Genomic DNA, 19,517 nt, shown 5'->3' on the forward strand with positions numbered 1-19,517 from the left:
TGGGTCCTTTACTAACAGTACAGAGTAGCACTGCTAAGGAGTTTTGTTTAGCACAGGACCCATTTTAAGTTAATGGGAAAATTAGCATGTGGCCGTAAATTCAAAAAATAGAAAAAAATCTGCCAATTTACTCATGTGGTAAAAATGGTCTTAGCATGTGGGAATAATCCTTGCGAACACGTGCTAAGGCCATGTTTTTACTGCAGTTTGGTAAAAAGATTCCAATGACTCAGTCACCTAAACTCTTAGAATATCCAGAAATACCTCCTATACCTGAATGCAACTTACCTTGATCTACTACTGAAAAAGGTGAGAGTTAAATCCAAATTAATAATAATTATTTATTTATTTAAGGCATTTATATACCACCTATCAAGGTGATACCATAGATCACGATTTACTTTTATTTAGACTTGAGGAAAAAGGAATAAATGAACAAGTACTACAATGGTTCAAATCTTATCTTACAAATCGAACTTCCACAGTCAGATTTAATAATGTAAATTCGAATTCATTTACCACATCATTTGGTATACCACAGGGTTCTATCTTGTCCCCTTTATTATTCAACATCTTCCTATCTCCGTTATTAGAAATTAGTCAGGCCTTAGGTTTTATACCATTTTCCTATGCAGACGACATACAACTTATACATCCCTTGGATCCCGAAAACCATTCAGAAATTTCAGCTATAAATCAAAAATTGGAACAAATTCAAAACTGGTTAGATACAAATAAACTTGCATTAAATATAAACAAAACAAAATCTATTCTGTTTACTTGGAAGAAAGAAATAACACTCATTAAACCTTTTCATCTTAATAACATTCAAATTAATTTGGTCCCCTCGGTTAAAATCCTTGGTATATTGATTGACGCGAATCTATCATACCACGACCATATTTCCCTCATAGTTAAAAACTGTTTCTATAAACTTCGTCAAATTAGGTCAATCTCTAAATTCCTTACCACATCATCTTTGAAAATATTAATCCATTCTTTTATAATATCAAAAATCGACTATTGTAACGCTTTATTTTTAAATATTACTAATAAGGAGAAAAGGAGACTACAAATCATCCAGAATACAGCCGTAAAATTAATTTATAATGCAAAAAAGTTTGACCATGTTTCCCCTCTCTTGAAAGACGCGCATTGGTTACCCATTGGTCATAGGATCATGTTTAAAATAATGTTTCTTATTTTTAAAACATTAGCATCTAATGAACCTCAATTCATATCCAAATTATTAATTCCTTATAAGCCAAAACGCTCACTGCGATCATCGGAACAAAATCTACTTTCGGTACCCTCATTAAAGATTATTGGGACTAGAAGACTAGATATTTTTACAGTTATGGGCCCTCAATGGTGGAATACTTTACCACAGTATATTCGATCTGAACTAGATATTGTTAAATTTAAAACACTATTAAAGACTTATTTATTTAAAGATGCCTACGATTTTACTTAATTATTTTGAAATTTTTCTCTTACATGGTGCTCTGGTTTTACAAAACCCTTCCCATTGTTCTTTCCTTTTTTTTTAACTATACCCAAATATTGTAACTTTTATCCCCATTCCTTAAACTCATGTGTGTGTTGTTTTAATTTTGTAATTTGAATTATTTTGTAAGTTTCTTCTATTTAAATTGTAATATGTACATCGCCTAGAATCTATAATAGGCGATTCATCAAAAACTGAATAAACTTGAAACTTGTTTACAATCGGGAACTCAAGTATTTGAAATAATTTGAAATAATTTGAAATGCGGTTTCTGACCAATTCACATTCCTAGTGGCATCATGATAGATAATGAGACAGGCTATTGTCTGCAAAGGTCAATCAAACTGTATTTAAAAGACTTGCCCTAGTTTTATTTTATTTTTTAATTTTATGACTTATCTTATAAAATAAAATGTTTCCCCACCCAGGATAGTTTAGTTGATCCTCTCTTTATTCAATTTTCTATACTGTTCTCCCCAGGGAGCTCAGAATGTGTGTTCTTGTGGGCTCAAAATCTATCTAATGTACCTGGGGCAATGGGGTGGGGGATTAAGTGACTTGCCCAGGGTCACAAAGGGCAATATGGGTTTGAACCCACAACTGCAGATTGCTGAGGCTCTAGCTTTAACCACTGCGCCATTCTCTCCCCACTTTTTTGATTTGACAGTCCACATTCCCATTTCTCTGTCTTCCTGAGGGCGAAACCCATTGATCAAGTCAGTCTGTGCTTCATTAATTTAGATAAAGATGATAAATTAATCTATCATGCTAGCACAGTGCAAGGCAAGCAGGGTGGTCACAGATGAAGATTATGCTATGACAATTGCTCTGTGCTCCTGTGCCAGTGGAGCTTCATGTCTGCTCAAAGCTTAAGAAGACATAGCAAGTGAGCAGGGGAACCTCTCCCAAATTTCTGTCCTGGGTTCCAACAGGTCTAAAACCAGCCCTAACAGACTACCAGAAAGAGCAGTGGATTGATGAGTGAACCTGCAGGTGTCCAACTATCACAGTGTGAATAGTAGTGCTGTAGGAATGTCTTCATTTAATTTTTCCCCCTGTATTGTTGATTGACAATGAAATGTTTGCTTTTCAACATAACATTCTTCCTAGCCAATACGGTCATGAACTGGGTTGGGAAAAGTATCATATAACCTCCAGATCTGCTCTTGGCCCTTTATTGCGAGCACTGATATAAACATCCGAATTTGAAAATTCATAGCTAGAGACCAGTAAGCCAAACGTTTTTGCATGGGTTTAATGTTGGCACAAATGGCAAGTTAGGTACTGCTGTACCAAGCTTTCAGGCAATTTTTAATTACTGACTTGAGAACTGAGGGCTGGATTCTCAAAAATCTGCATTAAAAACCAACAGGGCACTGTCGCAGGTGTTCTTGTAGCAATTTCAAAAATGCGAGTCATTCTCAAAAAGTTACGCATGCAAATGAGGTCAGTGGACAGAAGCGAAGATTCGCTGACTTTATATGCGTTGAGTCACTGGTGATAGTGATCGGCACATGTACAGAATATACAAGGAAAGAGGCATGAATGTGCGCATGTGCCGGGAAAACTAACGCAATGCAATAAGCGCATGCCTTGTTTGAGAATAATATATGCTTACATCATATGTGCGTGGCATAAGTGGCTGTAGCAGTTGGTTTCTGTGTGGAAATACAGCAGTGTTTGTCATCTTGCTTCAAACTTTTTCAATCGGTCAGTACAAAAGCAGGTTTTGCAGGAAGGGAGAGGAGGGGAGAAGCAATGCTGGCTTCAAGCCTTCCGCTTCCCAAAACTATTATAATTCAGGTAAATCTTGTAATTTGTTTTTAATGTAAAATTTTATCATGAACCACAGCCTGTGGGAGGGGTTTGAGCCGCCCGGGCCAATCAACGGATGGCTGGCTTGTGGGATGGATGGGCTTGGTATCCATCTGTCCGGCCACTGATTTAAAGGTAGGGGGGATTGGGGGTGGGGGGGATCGAGGGGTGGGGGTGAGTTGAGGGCAGGAGGGCCTGGGATCTTTCCTGCCTGTATTTTAGGGGGTAGGGGCAGTGGTGTACCTAGGGTATGTGGCACCCGGGGCCCATCATTTTTTGTCACCCCCCCCATGTAAAAAAATATTTTTTGTAATGACCATGAAACGGAATAAATGGTCAGAATAGAAACAGGCAGTGAAAATTTTCTTATATTCCAAACATAACATAACATAAATTATGTCTGAATTGTCATGACATCAGAAGTACATATGGAGTAGTTGCAGGTGATGCTTGGGACAGTTCTGATTGTGTTAGTTCGGTTTTATGTGTTTTTTGAATAGAAGGGTTTTTATTTCTTTTTGAAGGTTTTGCAGTCTGTGGTTGATGTCAATTGGTTGTAGAGTTGGGGGTCGAGTGTTGCAGCTCGAATGGCTAGGAGGTTGTCGAACTGTTTTTTCTTTTGACATTTTTGGTTGGAGGGTGTGTGAATGATGCGTGAGTTCTCCTTTGTCTGTTTGAGGTGGATTGAATTATTTAGCTGAAGAAATTAGTTACCCCCTCATCCCACACACATTAATTCTCTTTCATTATAAAAAAAACATTGATAAGTTCCCAGAAAAAAAATACATTAAAATAAAAAGTGAAAACAAAGGCCCCTACAGATGAGAACATAACAAGAATAGCCTAACTGGGTCAGACCAATGGTCCATCATGCCCAGTAGCCCATTCTCATGGTAGCCAATCCAGGACACTAATACCTGGTCAAAACCCAAAGAGTAGCAACATTCCATGCTACCGATCCAGGGCAAGCAGACACTTCCCCCATGTCTTAATAACAGATTATGGACTTTTCCTCCAGGAATTTGTCTAAATCTTTCTTAAAACCAGCTACACTATCTGCTTTTACCATAACTTCTGGCCACTTCATTTTTAAGTTTAGATCTTTCCTTTCAAACAGAGACCTTGCTAGATGTCAAATACAGCACAAGGTAACTTCACATGGACTTAGCTGTGCAGGAAATGTGAATCTCCTCATACACCCACCATATAGTGCAAAAATGTGCAAAGGTCTGTTTTTTTCTTTCGATCACTACATAGCCTAATGCCACACAAGCAGTGCTGTTACAAACATATTCTGTAGGTCAATGCTAAGGATAACAAAGTTTCCTTCCTTGGACCAGAAGGAGATACTGATAAACAACACCCAAAGACCCACTCAGTGTGTGAACCAGTTGAGTGGAGTGGACTAACTGGGGGGTGGAAATGGTCCCGGAGTTTGCTCAGCAGAATTTCCCAGACAACCTCTTCCTCTCAACACATTGACACGCTGCCACCACCACCACCACTAGGAACACCTCACTGGGTAGGCCAGCTATGCTATAAACTTTATAAAACACATTATTATATTTTCTTATAAAGCACATATTTTAACTGAACTCTCTGACATCCTCAGCCTTTCCATTCACAAAAATAGAAGGAAGAAAAGTTCCCATTTCCTGCTGTCTCATGTCCCCGGCCTATACAATATTTTTTTTCTGCAGACCCTTCAAAAGTCTGACCAAATCCTCGTTTCACTTGCATTATAAAGTACTGAGGATGCCATCTCTCCCCAATCCCAGGCCCTAAAGTCTAAGACAGTAGCGCAAACTAATGCTGCCAGATTCAGGAAAAAAAGATTTCGATTCGATTCAGCCTATTGAATTGGTTTTTCAATTCGATTTTTCTGCCCAGTTGGGTGATTTTTTTCAAAACTCCTGGTGGGTTTTATAGCTTTTTCACCCCCTTTGGCTTCTCCTAACCACACTGGCGCTGTGGTGTAAATAAAATAAAGAAACAAAAAGGACTTTTCCTCTCTCTGTTAAATCCTAGCTCACGTATGCAGTCCAACACCAGCTCTGGCAGGATACACATTTCAAATCTGACATATTATAATCACAAAACAGAAAATAAAATTAATTTTTCTACCTTTTGTTGTCTGGTTATATTTCAAATCTTGTTGGTCCAAGGCTCTGGTTTTCTTCCGATAACTTGCTTGCCAGGGTCTCCTTCTTTCTTCTTTCTGCATGCTAACCATCCATCTGCCAACTCTGTCTTCCCTTTCCATTTCCCTTCCCTCCCCAGGAAGTCTGGTATCTTTCCTTTTTTTCATCTCCCTCCACAGATCCACCTTTTCTTAACTACCCTTTCATCCGGCATCTCTCCCTCCTTCCCCACCACCCCAGAGTCCACCATCTCTCCCTTTCTTTTCCCAATTACCCTTCTATCCAGTATCTCTATCCCTCCTCCACACCATCCCTTGTGTCCAATTTCTCTCCCTTTCTGTTCCTTCCCTCCCTAAATCCCATGGTCCATCATCTCTCTCCCTCTCCTCTATTTTCAGACCCATTATTTCTTCCCCCCCCCCCAAGTTTGGCATATGCACGTCTCTTTGAACACCCTCTTCCCTCTTTGTACTTGTAAACCAGTGTCCCACCCAAAGGCCTGTCCCCCTTTAAAGGTCTGCCTGTCCCCCCTTGAAGGCCTGCACCCCCTTGAAGGTTGGCACCCCCACCAAAGGCCTGCACCCCCCTTGAAGGCCTGTCCCCCCCTTGTAGGCCTGTCCCACCCCCTTGTAGGCCTGTCCCACCCCCTTGTAGGCCTGTCCCCCCCCTTGAAGGCCTGTCCCCCCCTTGAAGGCCTGCACCCCCTTGAAGGCCTGTCCCCCCCTTGAAGGCCTGCCTGCCTGTCCCCCCCTTGAAGGCCGGCACCCCCTTGAAGTTCGGCACCCCCCCGAAAGCCTGCACACCCCTGAAGGCCTGTCCCCCCCCCCCTTGAAGGCCTGTCTCACCTCCTTGAAGGCCTGTTTCACCCCCTTGTAGGCCTGTCCCCCCCCCTTGAAGGCCTGCACCCCCTTGAAGGCCTGCACACCCCTTGAAGGCCTATCCCCCAAGGCCTGCCTGCCTGTCCCCCCCCTTCAAGGCCTGTCCCCCCCCCTTGAAGGCCTGCACCCCCTTGAAGGTCTGCACCCCCCCCCGAAGGCCTGCACCCCCCCGAAGGCCTTTCCCCCCCTTGAAGGCCTGTCCCCCCCTTGAAGGCCTGCCTGCCTGTCCCCCCCTTGAAGGCCTGTCCCCTTCCTTGAAGGCCGGCACCCCCTTTAAGGTCGGCACCCCCCCGAAGGCCTGCACACCTCTGAAGGCCTGTCCCCCCCCTTGAAGGCCTGTCCCACCTCCTTGAAGGCCTGTTCCACCCCCTTGTAGGCCTGTCCCCCCCCTTGTAGGCCTGTCCCCCCCTTGAAGGCCTGCCTGCCTGTCCCCCCCCTTGAAGGCCTGTCCCCCCCTTGAAGGTCTGCACCCCCCCCGAAGGCCTGCACCCCCCCTTGAAGGCCTGTCCCCCCTTGAAGGCCTGCCTGTCTGTCACCCCCCTTGAAGGCCTGTCCCCCCCTTGAAGGCCTGCCTGCCTGTCCCCCCCTTGAAGGCCTGTCCCCCCCTTGAAGGCCTGCATCCCCTTGAAGGTCTGCACCCCCCCGAAGGCCTGTCCCCCCTTGAAGGTCTGCCTGCCTGTCAACCCCTCCACCCTTGAAAGCCTGCCTGCCTGCCCGCCCGCCCCACTCTGAAGGCCTGATGCCCCAACCCACCCCGAAGGACCACTCACCCCCCTGGCCTCCCCGCACCACCTATGAAGCAGCCGCAGCAGGTTCGTGACGTCAGCTATCCCTGCGCTGCTTAGGGCTGCTTCCTGCGCCGCGGTCCCGCCCCTCCTCTGATGTCAGAGGAGGGGCGGGACCGCGGCGCAGGAAGCAGCGCCAAGCAGCTCAGGGATCGCTGACGTCACAATCCTGCTGCGGGCTGCTTCATAGGTGGTGCTGGAAGTTCAGTGGGGCGAGCGGTCCTTCGGGCGTGGGGTGGGGACTGAACGGCAAGGCCGTGAACACCCCCTCAGGGCTGGCACCCGGGGCGGACCGCCCCCCCCGCCCCCCCCTTGGTACACCACTGGGTAGGGGGTGTTGCCGAGCCATGAGTGCTTGGACTCCCTCTTGCCCCGATCCAGTCGGGGAACATCAGGGTGTCGTGGGGTAGGATGACTTGGGCTCCCTCCTGCCCTGATCGTTGTCAGGAGGGGGAGGGGAAGGGTGGATCGTGGCAGGGGAGATGAGCCGCGATCAGCTCAGTGGCCCCTTTTTTGCACTTATACCTTTTACGACTCGGTCTAAGTCAAAACATATAAATGCCAACTAGACAACCTGACTAAAGTTTTGGTTATACCTGCTGCACGCCTAGGTCTAGGTTGGCCCACCGCCCACCCATTCCCCTCCTCTAAAAACGCCTCTTTTCACTCTATGCGTTTAGAGGCAGGGGAAAGGCCTAAACTGGTTTTAGATACGTCTAAAACCAGCTTTGATTATGGGTACTTGGATGATCAGGCTTTTTGATCGTCCAAGTACCCATTTAGGCCACTTTTTAGACGTTTGGGTTTTTTTTATTATGAGCCCCATAATGTATGTCTCATGTAATTTTTTTAATTTTTTTTTTCATCAGTCACTGTCAAAACATATGCCACAAGATGCACTTTGTAACAGTGCTGGCAGTGTACCGACACAGTCACTGATTTTTATCACCAAAAGCCGACGCTGCTCTTGAAGAATGGCTCGGTGATTTTTTAGAATCCACTGGCATGCTCATTTCAATGTTAAAGAGTTAATTTGTATGAAAATGTTGCATACTGCTAGAAAGCTTGCTAAAGACTGTGATAAGCTGTTTTGATAATCTGCTGCTAAAATGTGTGCATGTTAAACCATCAGGAACCAATTTAGCGACCACGTTAAAGCTTTGAGAATCCGGCCTTGATTCGTTAAGGCTCTTCTCCCATTCTGTGTTTTTGAAGGGGAGGTGGTAGAGCTTAATAGAGCTTTAAAGACAAGAGCAGTGGCATAGAAGGTAGGTGTGTGGACCACCCTGGGCTCCATCTTGGTGGGGGCGCCAGCACCTTTTCGTCGCCCCACACACACACATACTCCCTTCCCTGTTCCCCCACATACCTCTTTAAATCTTTACCAGTGCTAGCAACTACTCGCGCCGGCCTGGCTCCTTCTTAAATCACTTTTGGGTTGTAGGGCCAGGAAGTGATGTCAGAAAGAAAGCCAACGCCAGCACGAGCAGCAGCCCGAAGAAGCTGCTCGACTGGCAAAGATTTAAAGATGTATGGGGTTGGGAAGGGAGGGAGAGTGTGGTATGGAAGGAGCGGAGTTGTGGCGCGGTGGGGTGCCACCTACCCTCACTACGCCACTGAACAAGAGCGCTATTCACTCTGAGTGGGAGTCCTCCACCTACAGTTCTGCCAGTTGGTGGTGCTGTTTCACAATCATAATTTCAATAGTAAAAGACAGGCAAGCTCTGCAGGACCCAGAAAACCCGCCTGTCCCTAGCGACTAAAAACACAATATTGAAGCACTGCTCCCCACTGGCAGCAAAATAGTTTGAGGACTCCCGCTCAGCTTAGAGCAGGGATCTCAAAGTTCCTCCTTGAGGACCGCAATCCAGTCAGGTTTTCAAGATTTCCCCAATGAATATGCATTGAAAGCAGTGCATGCACATAGATCTCATGCATATTCATTGGGGAAATCCTGAAAACCCGACTGGATTGCGGCTCTCAAGGAGGGACTTTGAGATCCCTGGCTTAGTGGGAACAGTGGACAAGAGCAGCATATTTAGCAAGGTAGTGTAAATGTGTTTAGAAATGAAGCCTCTTGTACAAATTATATCTTAAGGGACTATTGCTTTCCTGGGTTTGTTTGTTTTTTTAATAAACAAATTAACTAAATGATAATTCTGATGGTTATAAGAGTTGGTAGGTTCTTTTTTGGTTGCTTTTATAAAGACATCATTAGATTGAATTGCTTGTCATTCTCTCCTCTCACCTCCCACTGTTAGCTTGGCTAAGGTAAAATAATTCCGAAGTGATTTACGCAGCAGTAACGGAGGAAGTAATTGTGGTGTTAAAATGAAAGTTCCATTGCCTTTTAATTCTAATTGTCTTTGTTCTATTTATTGGTGAACAAGGCATTTTTCATTATCTAAAACAGCGTCAAATTAACTGGGGGAGATTAAGCAAAAAAAGATGTTAAAGCTCAGTATATTCAATAATCTTCACTGTTAAAGTGATATGCTATTTTGAGGGCTTACATATAAATGATTCCAGGACAGAATTAGGCCATGGTGAACATAAGAACATAAGCAATGCCTCTGCTGGGTCAGACCTGAGGTCCATCATGCCCAGCAGTCCGCTCACGTGGCGGCCCAACAGGTCCAGGACCTGTGCAGTAATCCTCTATCTATACCCCTCTATCCCCTTTTCCAGCAGGAAATTGTCCAATCCTTTCTTGAACCCCAGTACCGTACTCTGCCCTATTACGCCCTCTGGAAGCGCATTCCAGGTGTCCACCACACGTTGGGTAAAGAAGAACTTCCTAGCATTCATTTTGAATCTGTCCCCTTTCAACTTTTCTGAATGCCGTCTTGTTCTTTTATTATTTGAAAGTTTGGTCAAGGTAATGCCATTAGGGGTCAGCTAGATTTGCCCTCTAGGTTCATCCCATCCTGAGTTTATCTCATATCATGCAGAGGCTCTTAGTCTTGCTTTTCTTACAAATCCTTGTATCCACCCATGCCTGGATCAACTGGTTGGGAAATTCTGGAGGTGGTTGGCGAGTTTTGATGGTAGCTGGGAGTCAAATTCTTGGGTTGGCTGGGAGTCAGATTCTTGGATTGTAAACTTGGCCTCACTGAGGATTCTCAGCATGACATTTGGCAAATCAACTTGACTTTTATGCTTTTGTTTGACAAACTATATTCTTTTAAAATATCACAGTTGTATTGTTTTCTGCCTTCTTTTGCCAATCATCAGTGGGCCAATGCAAATTGGCTGGTCATCATGAGTGACTTTTTAAATCTCAGACGTGTTCAGTGTTCAGTGCCACAGTACTGAAAGAGCTATACATTCACTTCGGTATTATCTTGGGTTTGTGCCAACAACCCCACAAAATTATCCCCCTCTCCAGGAAGCTGTGATCAAGGACCTTGCTGAGAGATCTCCAGTCCATGCAGAACCCCTCCACCCTCACTCCATGTCTTGATTTCTCATCATTCAAGACCCTTTTCTCCTGGAATTACCCTTCTGATGACCCTCCCCACAAGCATCATACTTTCTCTTTCCAATTTTCCATCTAGATTTTAAGGAATATTCAGCCAACAGTGGTCAACATTTTTTTTTTTTGGCAGCTGCTGGCATTATGCCCAGATATTCAATGCCTAGCCACGTTCTGGCACCAGCATTGAATATCCAGGCTTGTGTGGTAGATTGTCCCTTATCCATTTACGCACAATATTCAGCACTAAGTAAAACCAGATAAAGATAGGGCTTTTATGTTCTCCAATTTGTCTGATTAACATAGGCCTACCACATAAATACTGACTCCACTCATGGACCGCCCACAAAATAACCAGCTATGACTTTTGGGCAAAAGTTGATATTCTGCTGCACTATGCAGTTAAATATAGCTGAACATCAGCAGATAGCCTTGCATAGGCGATTTAACCTACCAGAAGTCTCTCTTACCCAGTTACACTGCTTTGAACATGGACCCTTTGATGTCCTTCTCTGTAGCTTCATGCTTTCATCCTTAGCATGCACAGATCAAAGCATGAAGCTACAGAAAGTAAGTATACTTGGAGGCATAGACAGCAAACCATTAGAAGACAAGTTTGTGGGGCTCTTTTTATGTTTGGGGGCAGAATATATTGGAAAAGAGGGTAGCTATGTGATTGGGCAGGTCAGTCATGGCTCTATGAGCCAGAGAAGATGTGATGTAAAACCAAGTTTCCCAGAAGAAAGCAGAAAGTAAAGCAGAAAAACTCTTTTAACCTATAGCTGCACAGTGTAGACACTGGGAAAAGCTGTACGGTCAGACTGTAGAGAGGGGAAAGAGGAAGCATATTCTAGTGGTTTATCTCAGCAGTCAGCCCAGGGCAGAAATCATGGTTTCTGGATGTGGTAGCTCCAGCCCTCTTTCCTTTTAGAGGTTTGCTGCCAGCCTCCTTAACTCTCAAAGCAGCTGTAGCAGAAGGGTATGGCTGTCAGGCTTTGCAAGGGAGTAGGCTACATTACATTATATTAGGGATTTCTATTCCACCATCACCTTGCAGTTCAAGGTGGATTACAAAAGAATTATCCAAGATGTATTACAACAAGAACTTACAAAAAAAAAAAAAAAATTGGTCATTTTCAAAAAGAGTAAGAAATGGGTAAGGTTATTTGTTTGGGGTAGTTGGCTTTTGTGAGAGGTGGAGTTTGAGACTTGCAGTATTATTTCTTCTTTCAGAGTTTTCTTGAAGAGTATGGTCTTTATTTCTTTTCTAAAAGTCTTGTAGTTGAGGGATGCCGTCAGTAGATTGGCAATTTGGTTGTCTAGTTTGGCTGCTTGAGTGGCCAGGAGGCCATCATATAGTTTTTTCCGTTTGACCTCCTTAATTACGGGGTATGAGAATGGGGTTGAGTTTTCCTATGTCTGGTTGCGGTGTTGTAGATGAGGCGGTTATTCAGGTAGTTTGGACTGTCTCCGTATAAAGTCTTAAATAGTAGGCAGTAGAATTTAAATTGTATTCTTGCTGGGATCAGAAGCCAGTGTGATTGGAGATATGCTTCTGTAATGTGATCATGTTTCTTTAATGAGTAGATGAGTCTTAATGCTGTGTTTTGGATAGTTTGTAGTTGTTTTGTTATGGTTGTAGGGCATGGGAGTAGTCAAGTAGGCCTAGTATTAAGGACTGAACTATGAGCTGGAATTCAGTTTTCTCGAAGAATTTACGAACTTGTCTTAAGTTTCTCATGACTAAGAATGACTTTTGTATTGTTTTATTGATTTGCGGTTGCATAATGCAGCATCTGTCGATAGTTATCCCTAGCAGTTTTAGGGTGGTTTGTATGGGGTAGTTGATTGTGTTGATTTCAATGTTGGTTATGGTTGGTATTTTGTTGTTTTCTAGGAGGATGAATTTCGTTTTATCTGGGTTCAATTTCAGTTTGTGATCTTTCATCCAGGTTGCTATTGATTTTAGTGTTTGGTATATTGTGTTCGTCATGGAGAGTTCAGGTTGATCGAAGGGTATGAGAATGGTAATGTCATCGGCAGAGCTGTAGGAGGTTATGCCTTGTTTGTCCAGGTGAGAAGCCTACAAATAAAAAGAGAAGAGAGCCTGTTAGCAGAAGGTTAAAAGTGGGCTGTTCCCTTGGAGCTGTATGCTGCTCATCCCTAGGGAAAGACTCTGAAGCCAGTCAGGCCCTTAGTAGGGAGCAGAGTGGAGTTGAGTGCCTTACAGAAAAGGAAGCACTTAGAAAGTAAAAGTATTTCAGTATTTCTTTTGAGAGGTGAGCAAGCTGTCTGAGAAGGGGAAGATTGTAAAGCAAAATTCTGGTCCTGGGGGGAAGGAAGACGAGGAAGACTCTTCTAAGTAAATGAAGTTTGGTTAATTCTTTATAGGGAAGCAAAGTAGGTTAAGCAGAGGGAGACTGAAAGGAAGGAAAATAGGGTCTGCATCCAGTAAATACAGAAACGAAAAAATGAAGGCAGATAAAGACCAAATGGCCTATTTAGGGCTCCTTTTACGAAGACGTGTTAGCGGTTTTAGCGTGCGCTAAACCCGCGCTACGTGGCTAGAACTAACGCCAGCTCAATGCTGGTGTTAGAGTCTAGCGCGGCCGGCAGTTTAGCGCGTGCTATTACGTGCGCTGAACAGCTAACGCGGCTGTTAAAAGGAGCCCTTAGTCTGCCCATCCATAACATCTGCTATCTCTCCTTCTCAGATATCCTATGTACTTGTCCCAAGCTTTCTTGAATTCAGATAAATTTACCACCCTTCCCTTGAAGAAGTATTTCCTCAGGTTACTTCTGAGTCTATCCTCTTTTAACCTCATCGATGCTCTCTTATTCCAGAGCTTCGTTTCAACTGAGACTCACCTCCTATGCATTTATGCCACAGAGGTATTTAAATGTCTCTATCATATCTCCCATCTTCCACCTTTCCTCCAAAATACACATAATCTGATCTTTAAGTCTGCCCACTTACACTTGATGATGAAAACCTCTGACCGTTTTATGAGGGAGTGCTGAAAAGTCCTCAGCCCAACCAACCAGCTTCCTAAATTCTGAGCATTATTTTGTCACAATAGCAGAAAAGAGTGTGATCTTTTTGAAGTGCCAGGTTCAAGTTTAAGTTAAATTTATTTGATATACCACAAATATAAAACCGAGGTATATAAAATTTGCAGAAGCAAAATTATCTCTTTTGACATTGTTTCAGATCATTGATTGAACCGCATCCATGTCATTCTCTTCTTGGTTGGGATGAGAACTTTTCAACACTCCCTTGTAGTAGCCACCCTCTGGATAGACTCCATCCTGTTTATATATTTTTGAAGCTGCAGTCTCCAGAATTGTACATAATATTCTACCTGAGATCTCACCAGAATTTTATACAGGGGTACCAATATCTCCTATTTCCTACTGGCCATTCCGCTCCCTATGCAATCAAGCATCCTTCTAGCTTTTGCTGTTGACTTTTCTAGCTGTTTGGCCACCTTAAGATAATCACATTCAGCCACACACAAGTTCTGCTCCTCTTTCATGAGCAAAATTCTTCATCCCTTAAACTGTATTGTTCCCTCTGGTTTTTACAGGGCTCAAGGAAAAGAGGGTATTCTTATTGGGCTAGAGGAATCTGTTAGAACAGGTAGACCCATAAAACTAAGAGTTGGGCAGGAAGTTCCAAGCAGCAACAGGAGCTGATTTTCAAAAGTAAGCAGCTTTTGAGAATCACACATGGGCATCCTATATAGAATCGCATCAGTCCTAATGGACAGACACATAACCTCGTCTAACCATTCCAATTCTCTAACCGGTGTCCATGTCACAGACACCATTTAGAGAATCACATTGCCGCTGAGCTGATCAGAACAAGGTCTGCCTCTTCAAAATGGTGGGCCTACCCCCTCCTAGTGCATCCTGATTGGCTCAGGCATCTAGGACTCTTCCCATAGTAGTAGGAATGGCCTTAGGGATCTGGCCTTTCGGAGTCTTAGGCAACTCCTAGTGCATCCCAGAATGCACTGGAAAGGAGGCTTAAGACTCTGGTTGGCCCAGGTGCCTAGAGCCCCTCCTATGGGAGAGGTATTAGGTATCTGGGCCAATCAGGGCCTTATGCCCCTCCCCAGTGTATCCTAGGATGCACCAGGAAGGGGAAGGCCTGTTGTTCTGAAGAGGTGGGTCTGCCGGCCAGAGGGGGTAGGCATCCTTCTGTCTGGTCTTGCTTTTAAAGGTAGGGGGGTTTGGAGTGGGGATCGGGGTTTTGAGGGTCATGGATATGGGAGATGCTGGAAGGAAGGAATGGGCATCCCTCCTGCCGGGGATGTTGTGGGGGTATGTGCCGGCAGGAGGGAGTAGGCATCCCTCCTGCCATGGACAAGGGAGGGGGGTCAGGGTGGCGATGGGAGGGAGTGGGCATCCATCCTGCTGGTCAATTTGTGGTGGTGTTTGGGGTTTCCTGCCTTGGCCGTTCAGCTGATCGTGGCAGGGAGATTCCCTTGCTGTGATTATTTTAGCGGCCCCATCTATGTAAAATGAAGGCCAACATTTTGCTGGTCTACATTTCAGACGCCTCTCACAGCCCTAGGAAGACACCTAGGACCACTTAAGCTCGCCTAAATCCACTTCCGAGCAAAACCACGTCTACACCCAACCTTGAACAAGCTTAAGCATCCCTAGGCACCTTCCTGTACCCGCAACAGATGCCTACAGTTTAGGCGGCCTGCCTCAGGTTGTTTTGTTTTGTTTTTTTTTAAACGTGTGTCCCAATTGGCTGGTTAGACAGCAGTAGATCGCCTACCGCCATCTACAATCGGTACGTCATTTATAGAATTTGGCCTGCAGTGTTTTCTCATAAGTTAAAGCAATATTACTTTTGGGGATTGTTATCATCTTTTCATGGACATAGGCCATTGTCTCTGTGAACTGAAGCTTAAGCAACTCCACAGTAAGCTTGATGGTGTTGTTATAATGGGTGACCATTGTTTGTTTTTTGGTTATCAATTTTCTACAGTAACAATATAAACACATAAACCTCAGTCAATAACTACTATGACTCTTCAGTACATGGCAATGAACACCCCACCCCCCCTTCCCCCTTCCCTTTCACCTCCACCCCTCCCCCCTCTGCTTGAGTGCCCATTTTCTTAGTGTTTTGGAATTCATACAGCATCCTGCTTTAATATTTAAACATTACTATTTTCTTGCCTTTTCCCCCCTCAGCCTCTTTTCCCTAAGAAGCACTATGAATGTCTAACAAGCTGTGAGTTTCTCAAGTCCGTCCTGTCCGTGAAGCAAGGAGACTGTCCAGCGGCAGAGAAAGCTAGTGGTTTTGCGGCCGCCTGCGTTGAGAGCTGTGAAGCAGACAGTGAATGCTCGGGGGTGAAGAAGTGTTGCTCCAATGGATGTGGGCATACTTGCCAAGTGCCCAAAAATCTATACAAAGGTGGGAATTAATACTAGGTACTGTGATAGCCAATGTTTAGCCTTCTACAGAACTATGGTAAGCATAGATCATCTTGTATAAAGGGAGGAATGAGATGAGGGTCACATTACCAGAAACACAGAGACCGTTTTATTAAAGGATGAGGTTAGCACACACCAACAGGCTACTGCTCAATGCATTAAAGCATTTTGCTGTTTCTTGTCTGTTTGCACAAACTAATCCATAAGTTACCAGTTTTTTTAGAAGTATTTTTTGCAGGGGCTCTATTAGTTAGTGGTGGTGGTCCCAATTAGTTAGCATGATAGTAATCAGATAATGCAGAGTTATTGTGGAAGCACTTAGCACAGTGCCAACTTTAGTGCCCCTCTGGCCTCAGTCCCTGTGCTCCCCACCCCAGAATGCCCCTACCTGCTTCACAATTCCTTCACATCTTATTTAAAGATGCTTTTATAATCCCTCACTTACCCTTTACTACACAGATGAAATCTTCCACCCCCATTGTATTTACCATTTACATTTCTCTAGCCTATCTGTTATTGTATTTCTACCCCCTAACCCAGGGCTGCCCAAGTCCGGTCCTCGAGATCTACTGGCAGGCCAGGTTTTCAGGATATCCACAATGAATATGAATGAGAGAGATTTGCCTGCCCTGTCTTCTTGGTATGCAGATCTCTCTCATGCATATTCATTGTGGATATCCTGAAAACCTGACCTGTCAGTAGATCTCGAGGACCGGACTTGGGCAGCCCTGCCCTAACCTATTGTATGATAAAGTATGTCTTTTATTTGATCAGTATGTATTACCCATATTTTACCTTTGTACGCTGCTTAGAAGCTTGATAAGCGGAATAACAAATTTTAAATAAACTTGAAGTTTGAAGAAAGGAGAGGTGCTCTTTGTGACCCTGGGAAAGTCACTTATTCCCCCATTGCCCCAGGTACATTAGATAGAGTGTGAGCCCACTGGGAGAGATAGGGAAAAATGCTTGAAAATCTCAATATAAACCAAAAACTAAAATAAATAAATAAATAAGATAAAAAGGGAAAGCAGTAGAGTTGCTAAACTGGAAAACAACAGACTTTTCAAGACTCCAGTTCAAACCAACTCATACCTTCTTCTGTTTTAGATCTTGTTTGTCTTTTTGTTTGAATTTGCTCTGAGTTTTGGTTTATTAATACTTTGGGACTATGGATCATTTTTATCAATTCATGGAAAAGGTGCCAGTACTAGTACCCATGAGTGCCCCATCAAAAAAAAAAAAACAAACCCTGGTTATAGGTGGAATAAAAATGATCAAATACATAAATAAACAGATAAAAAGAAACCTATGCAAGACTAACCTTAAAGTGGGATTGCAAATGAAGATGTGATTCCCAAATAAATATATATAAAAAAATTGCTGAGAAACTATTTATTATATAAAAAGCAAAGTTTTCAAGAACAGTTTCTGTTGTGAAAAATGATTACACATAACAATATCCCATTTGAAATGTATGTAATAGGCAGTTGGAATTTAAATTAATATTAGCAATAGGTCTTTTATCTCACACCTGTATTTCATTATAGAAGTCGGTTGCAGAGTTCTGAATGGTTATCCCATTCAGAACATCCATAAAAAGTGACATAATTTTATTTGATACCCACATCTGTCTTTATGAGAAGGGTGGAATCAGTCAACACGCCTGTTTTAAAGTTTAAACATCATTGGTTGCTCTTTATTTTTACCCCCAAGATGATAGATTAGAGGAAATACTTAGATTTTAATGGCCCTGTTGAAATTTCTGCATTTGCCAGATTATATTGGCCTAGGGAATGCCTGCTGACACTTAGTAAATCAAGGATATAAACTTCATGAAAACCGTCTTAAGCAAAATATAGTGGGATGTCTTTTCACAGGTATAGAAAGGTCTGCTGCATTGGAATCCTTTTTCTCAGCTGCAGGAATCCAAAACACAAGTGGTGTTATGCTGTTACTCTTAGGGTCATGTGGATATTTTGTAGACCGATAAAGGTTCTCAAACAGAACTGGCAAACGTTGTATATTTCACATATGCTGGAACTCTCTTTGAACTGTGCTCAGAGCTGTAAATATCAGATAAAACAATGGGTCAATCCCAAAAAGATATGCCTGTATTCCTGCTCTCAATCACTGCACATGTTCAAATAATGCCCCAATCCACTCATTTCAAACACCTATTCAATAATATGCTCACTTATCTGCTCCTCATTCTTTTGAAGTACTTCTGGAAGAGGTGTGGACCTGAAGAGCTTCTAACATTTTAAGTAAGAATTGTGGATATGTAGTGGAAGGAAGGAAGTGGGGAGGAGAGAGAGGAGCAGATGCTGGATGGAAGTGGGGAGGGGAGAGAGGACATATACTGGATGGAAGGTGGGGATAAAGAAAAAAGGTTTCATGCTGGAAGAGGGTAGAGTTAAATACTGAAAAGAGTGAGGAAAAGAGATGGCAAGCTGTATGTAGACACAATGAAAAAGAGGGAAATTAAGGACTGGATAGTAAGAAAGAATTTAGAGAGAGACAAAAAATAAATTGAGAAGGAAGACCAAGGAAGAAAAGGAAGGGAAAGGAGAGGAGAGAGAGGTGCCAGAGCATGGGGGAGGGGAGGAGACAAAAACCAGATCTGGGGGAGGAAAGGGGGAAGGAGACAGATACCAGATCTGAGGGGAGGAAAGGAAGAAAGAGAGATCCTAAGGGAATAGGAGACTGGAGAAGGCATGGGATGGGAAATGGGAGAGCTAGAGCATGAGAAAGGGAGAAGGAAAGTTGGTAAGTAGCTGAAAAGTAAAAAGGACAAGGGTGAAATCTGAGTGGTCAGAGAGGCAGAAAAGTAAAATAGGGCAGGAAGAGCTGAAAAGGAAAGATCAATGTATCAAAGAAAGTAGTGATGGAATGAAACAAGACAAGAGAGAGGAAAAAAGTCATATGGACCGCAACCACTGAAAAGGGAATTATCAGAAGACGCAGGAAAGCAGAAATGACAAAATGGGACCAACATGATGGAAAATAAAATGTGCAGACAAAGATAGAAAAAAAAAGTGTTTTTATTTTAAACGTATTACCTGGATATGTTAGCTTTGGGATATGTGCATCACAGATATTTTAATTGTGTTCAGTGGCTTACCAGACAGCAGACCGGGGGGGGGGGTGAAGGATGGTGGTGGGCATCAAATTTTCTTCTCACCATGCCCCATGCCTCCTACCAAATGCAAAATATAATATAATATACCAAATGCAAAATCCAAAAGCCATGCCAGCTGAAGATCTCTTCCTCTAGTTCGGCAGCCAGAACACTTTAAGATCTGTAACTGCTAGCTGCTCAGAGACACTGCCGCTAGCTGCAGAGCTTGGAGATTACTGGCTGCAAGACTGGAGGAGGTGGTCATCATCTGGCAGGGTTTTGAGATCCTCACCAGCCAAGCAAGAGATGGATAATTTTTATGGGCCTGGGATCCCTGTGTG

The 19,517-nt window shown here is 43.5% G+C and overlaps 1 protein-coding gene across 1 annotated transcript in view; it reads left to right on the top strand.

The window, feature by feature from the left end:
* Positions 1 to 19,517, top strand: part of ANOS1 (anosmin 1) — a 336,486-nt gene that overhangs the window by 204,549 nt on the left and 112,420 nt on the right. Inside the window, exon 4 of the mRNA XM_033950370.1 lies at positions 15,816 to 16,038. Within this exon, the coding sequence (XP_033806261.1) occupies positions 15,816 to 16,038 (223 nt within the window). The remainder of the gene's footprint in view (positions 1 to 15,815; positions 16,039 to 19,517) is intronic.

The sequence above is a fragment of the Geotrypetes seraphini genome, chromosome 6 (genome assembly GCF_902459505.1).
Source record: "Geotrypetes seraphini chromosome 6, aGeoSer1.1, whole genome shotgun sequence".
Lineage (NCBI taxonomy): Eukaryota > Metazoa > Chordata > Amphibia > Gymnophiona > Dermophiidae > Geotrypetes > Geotrypetes seraphini.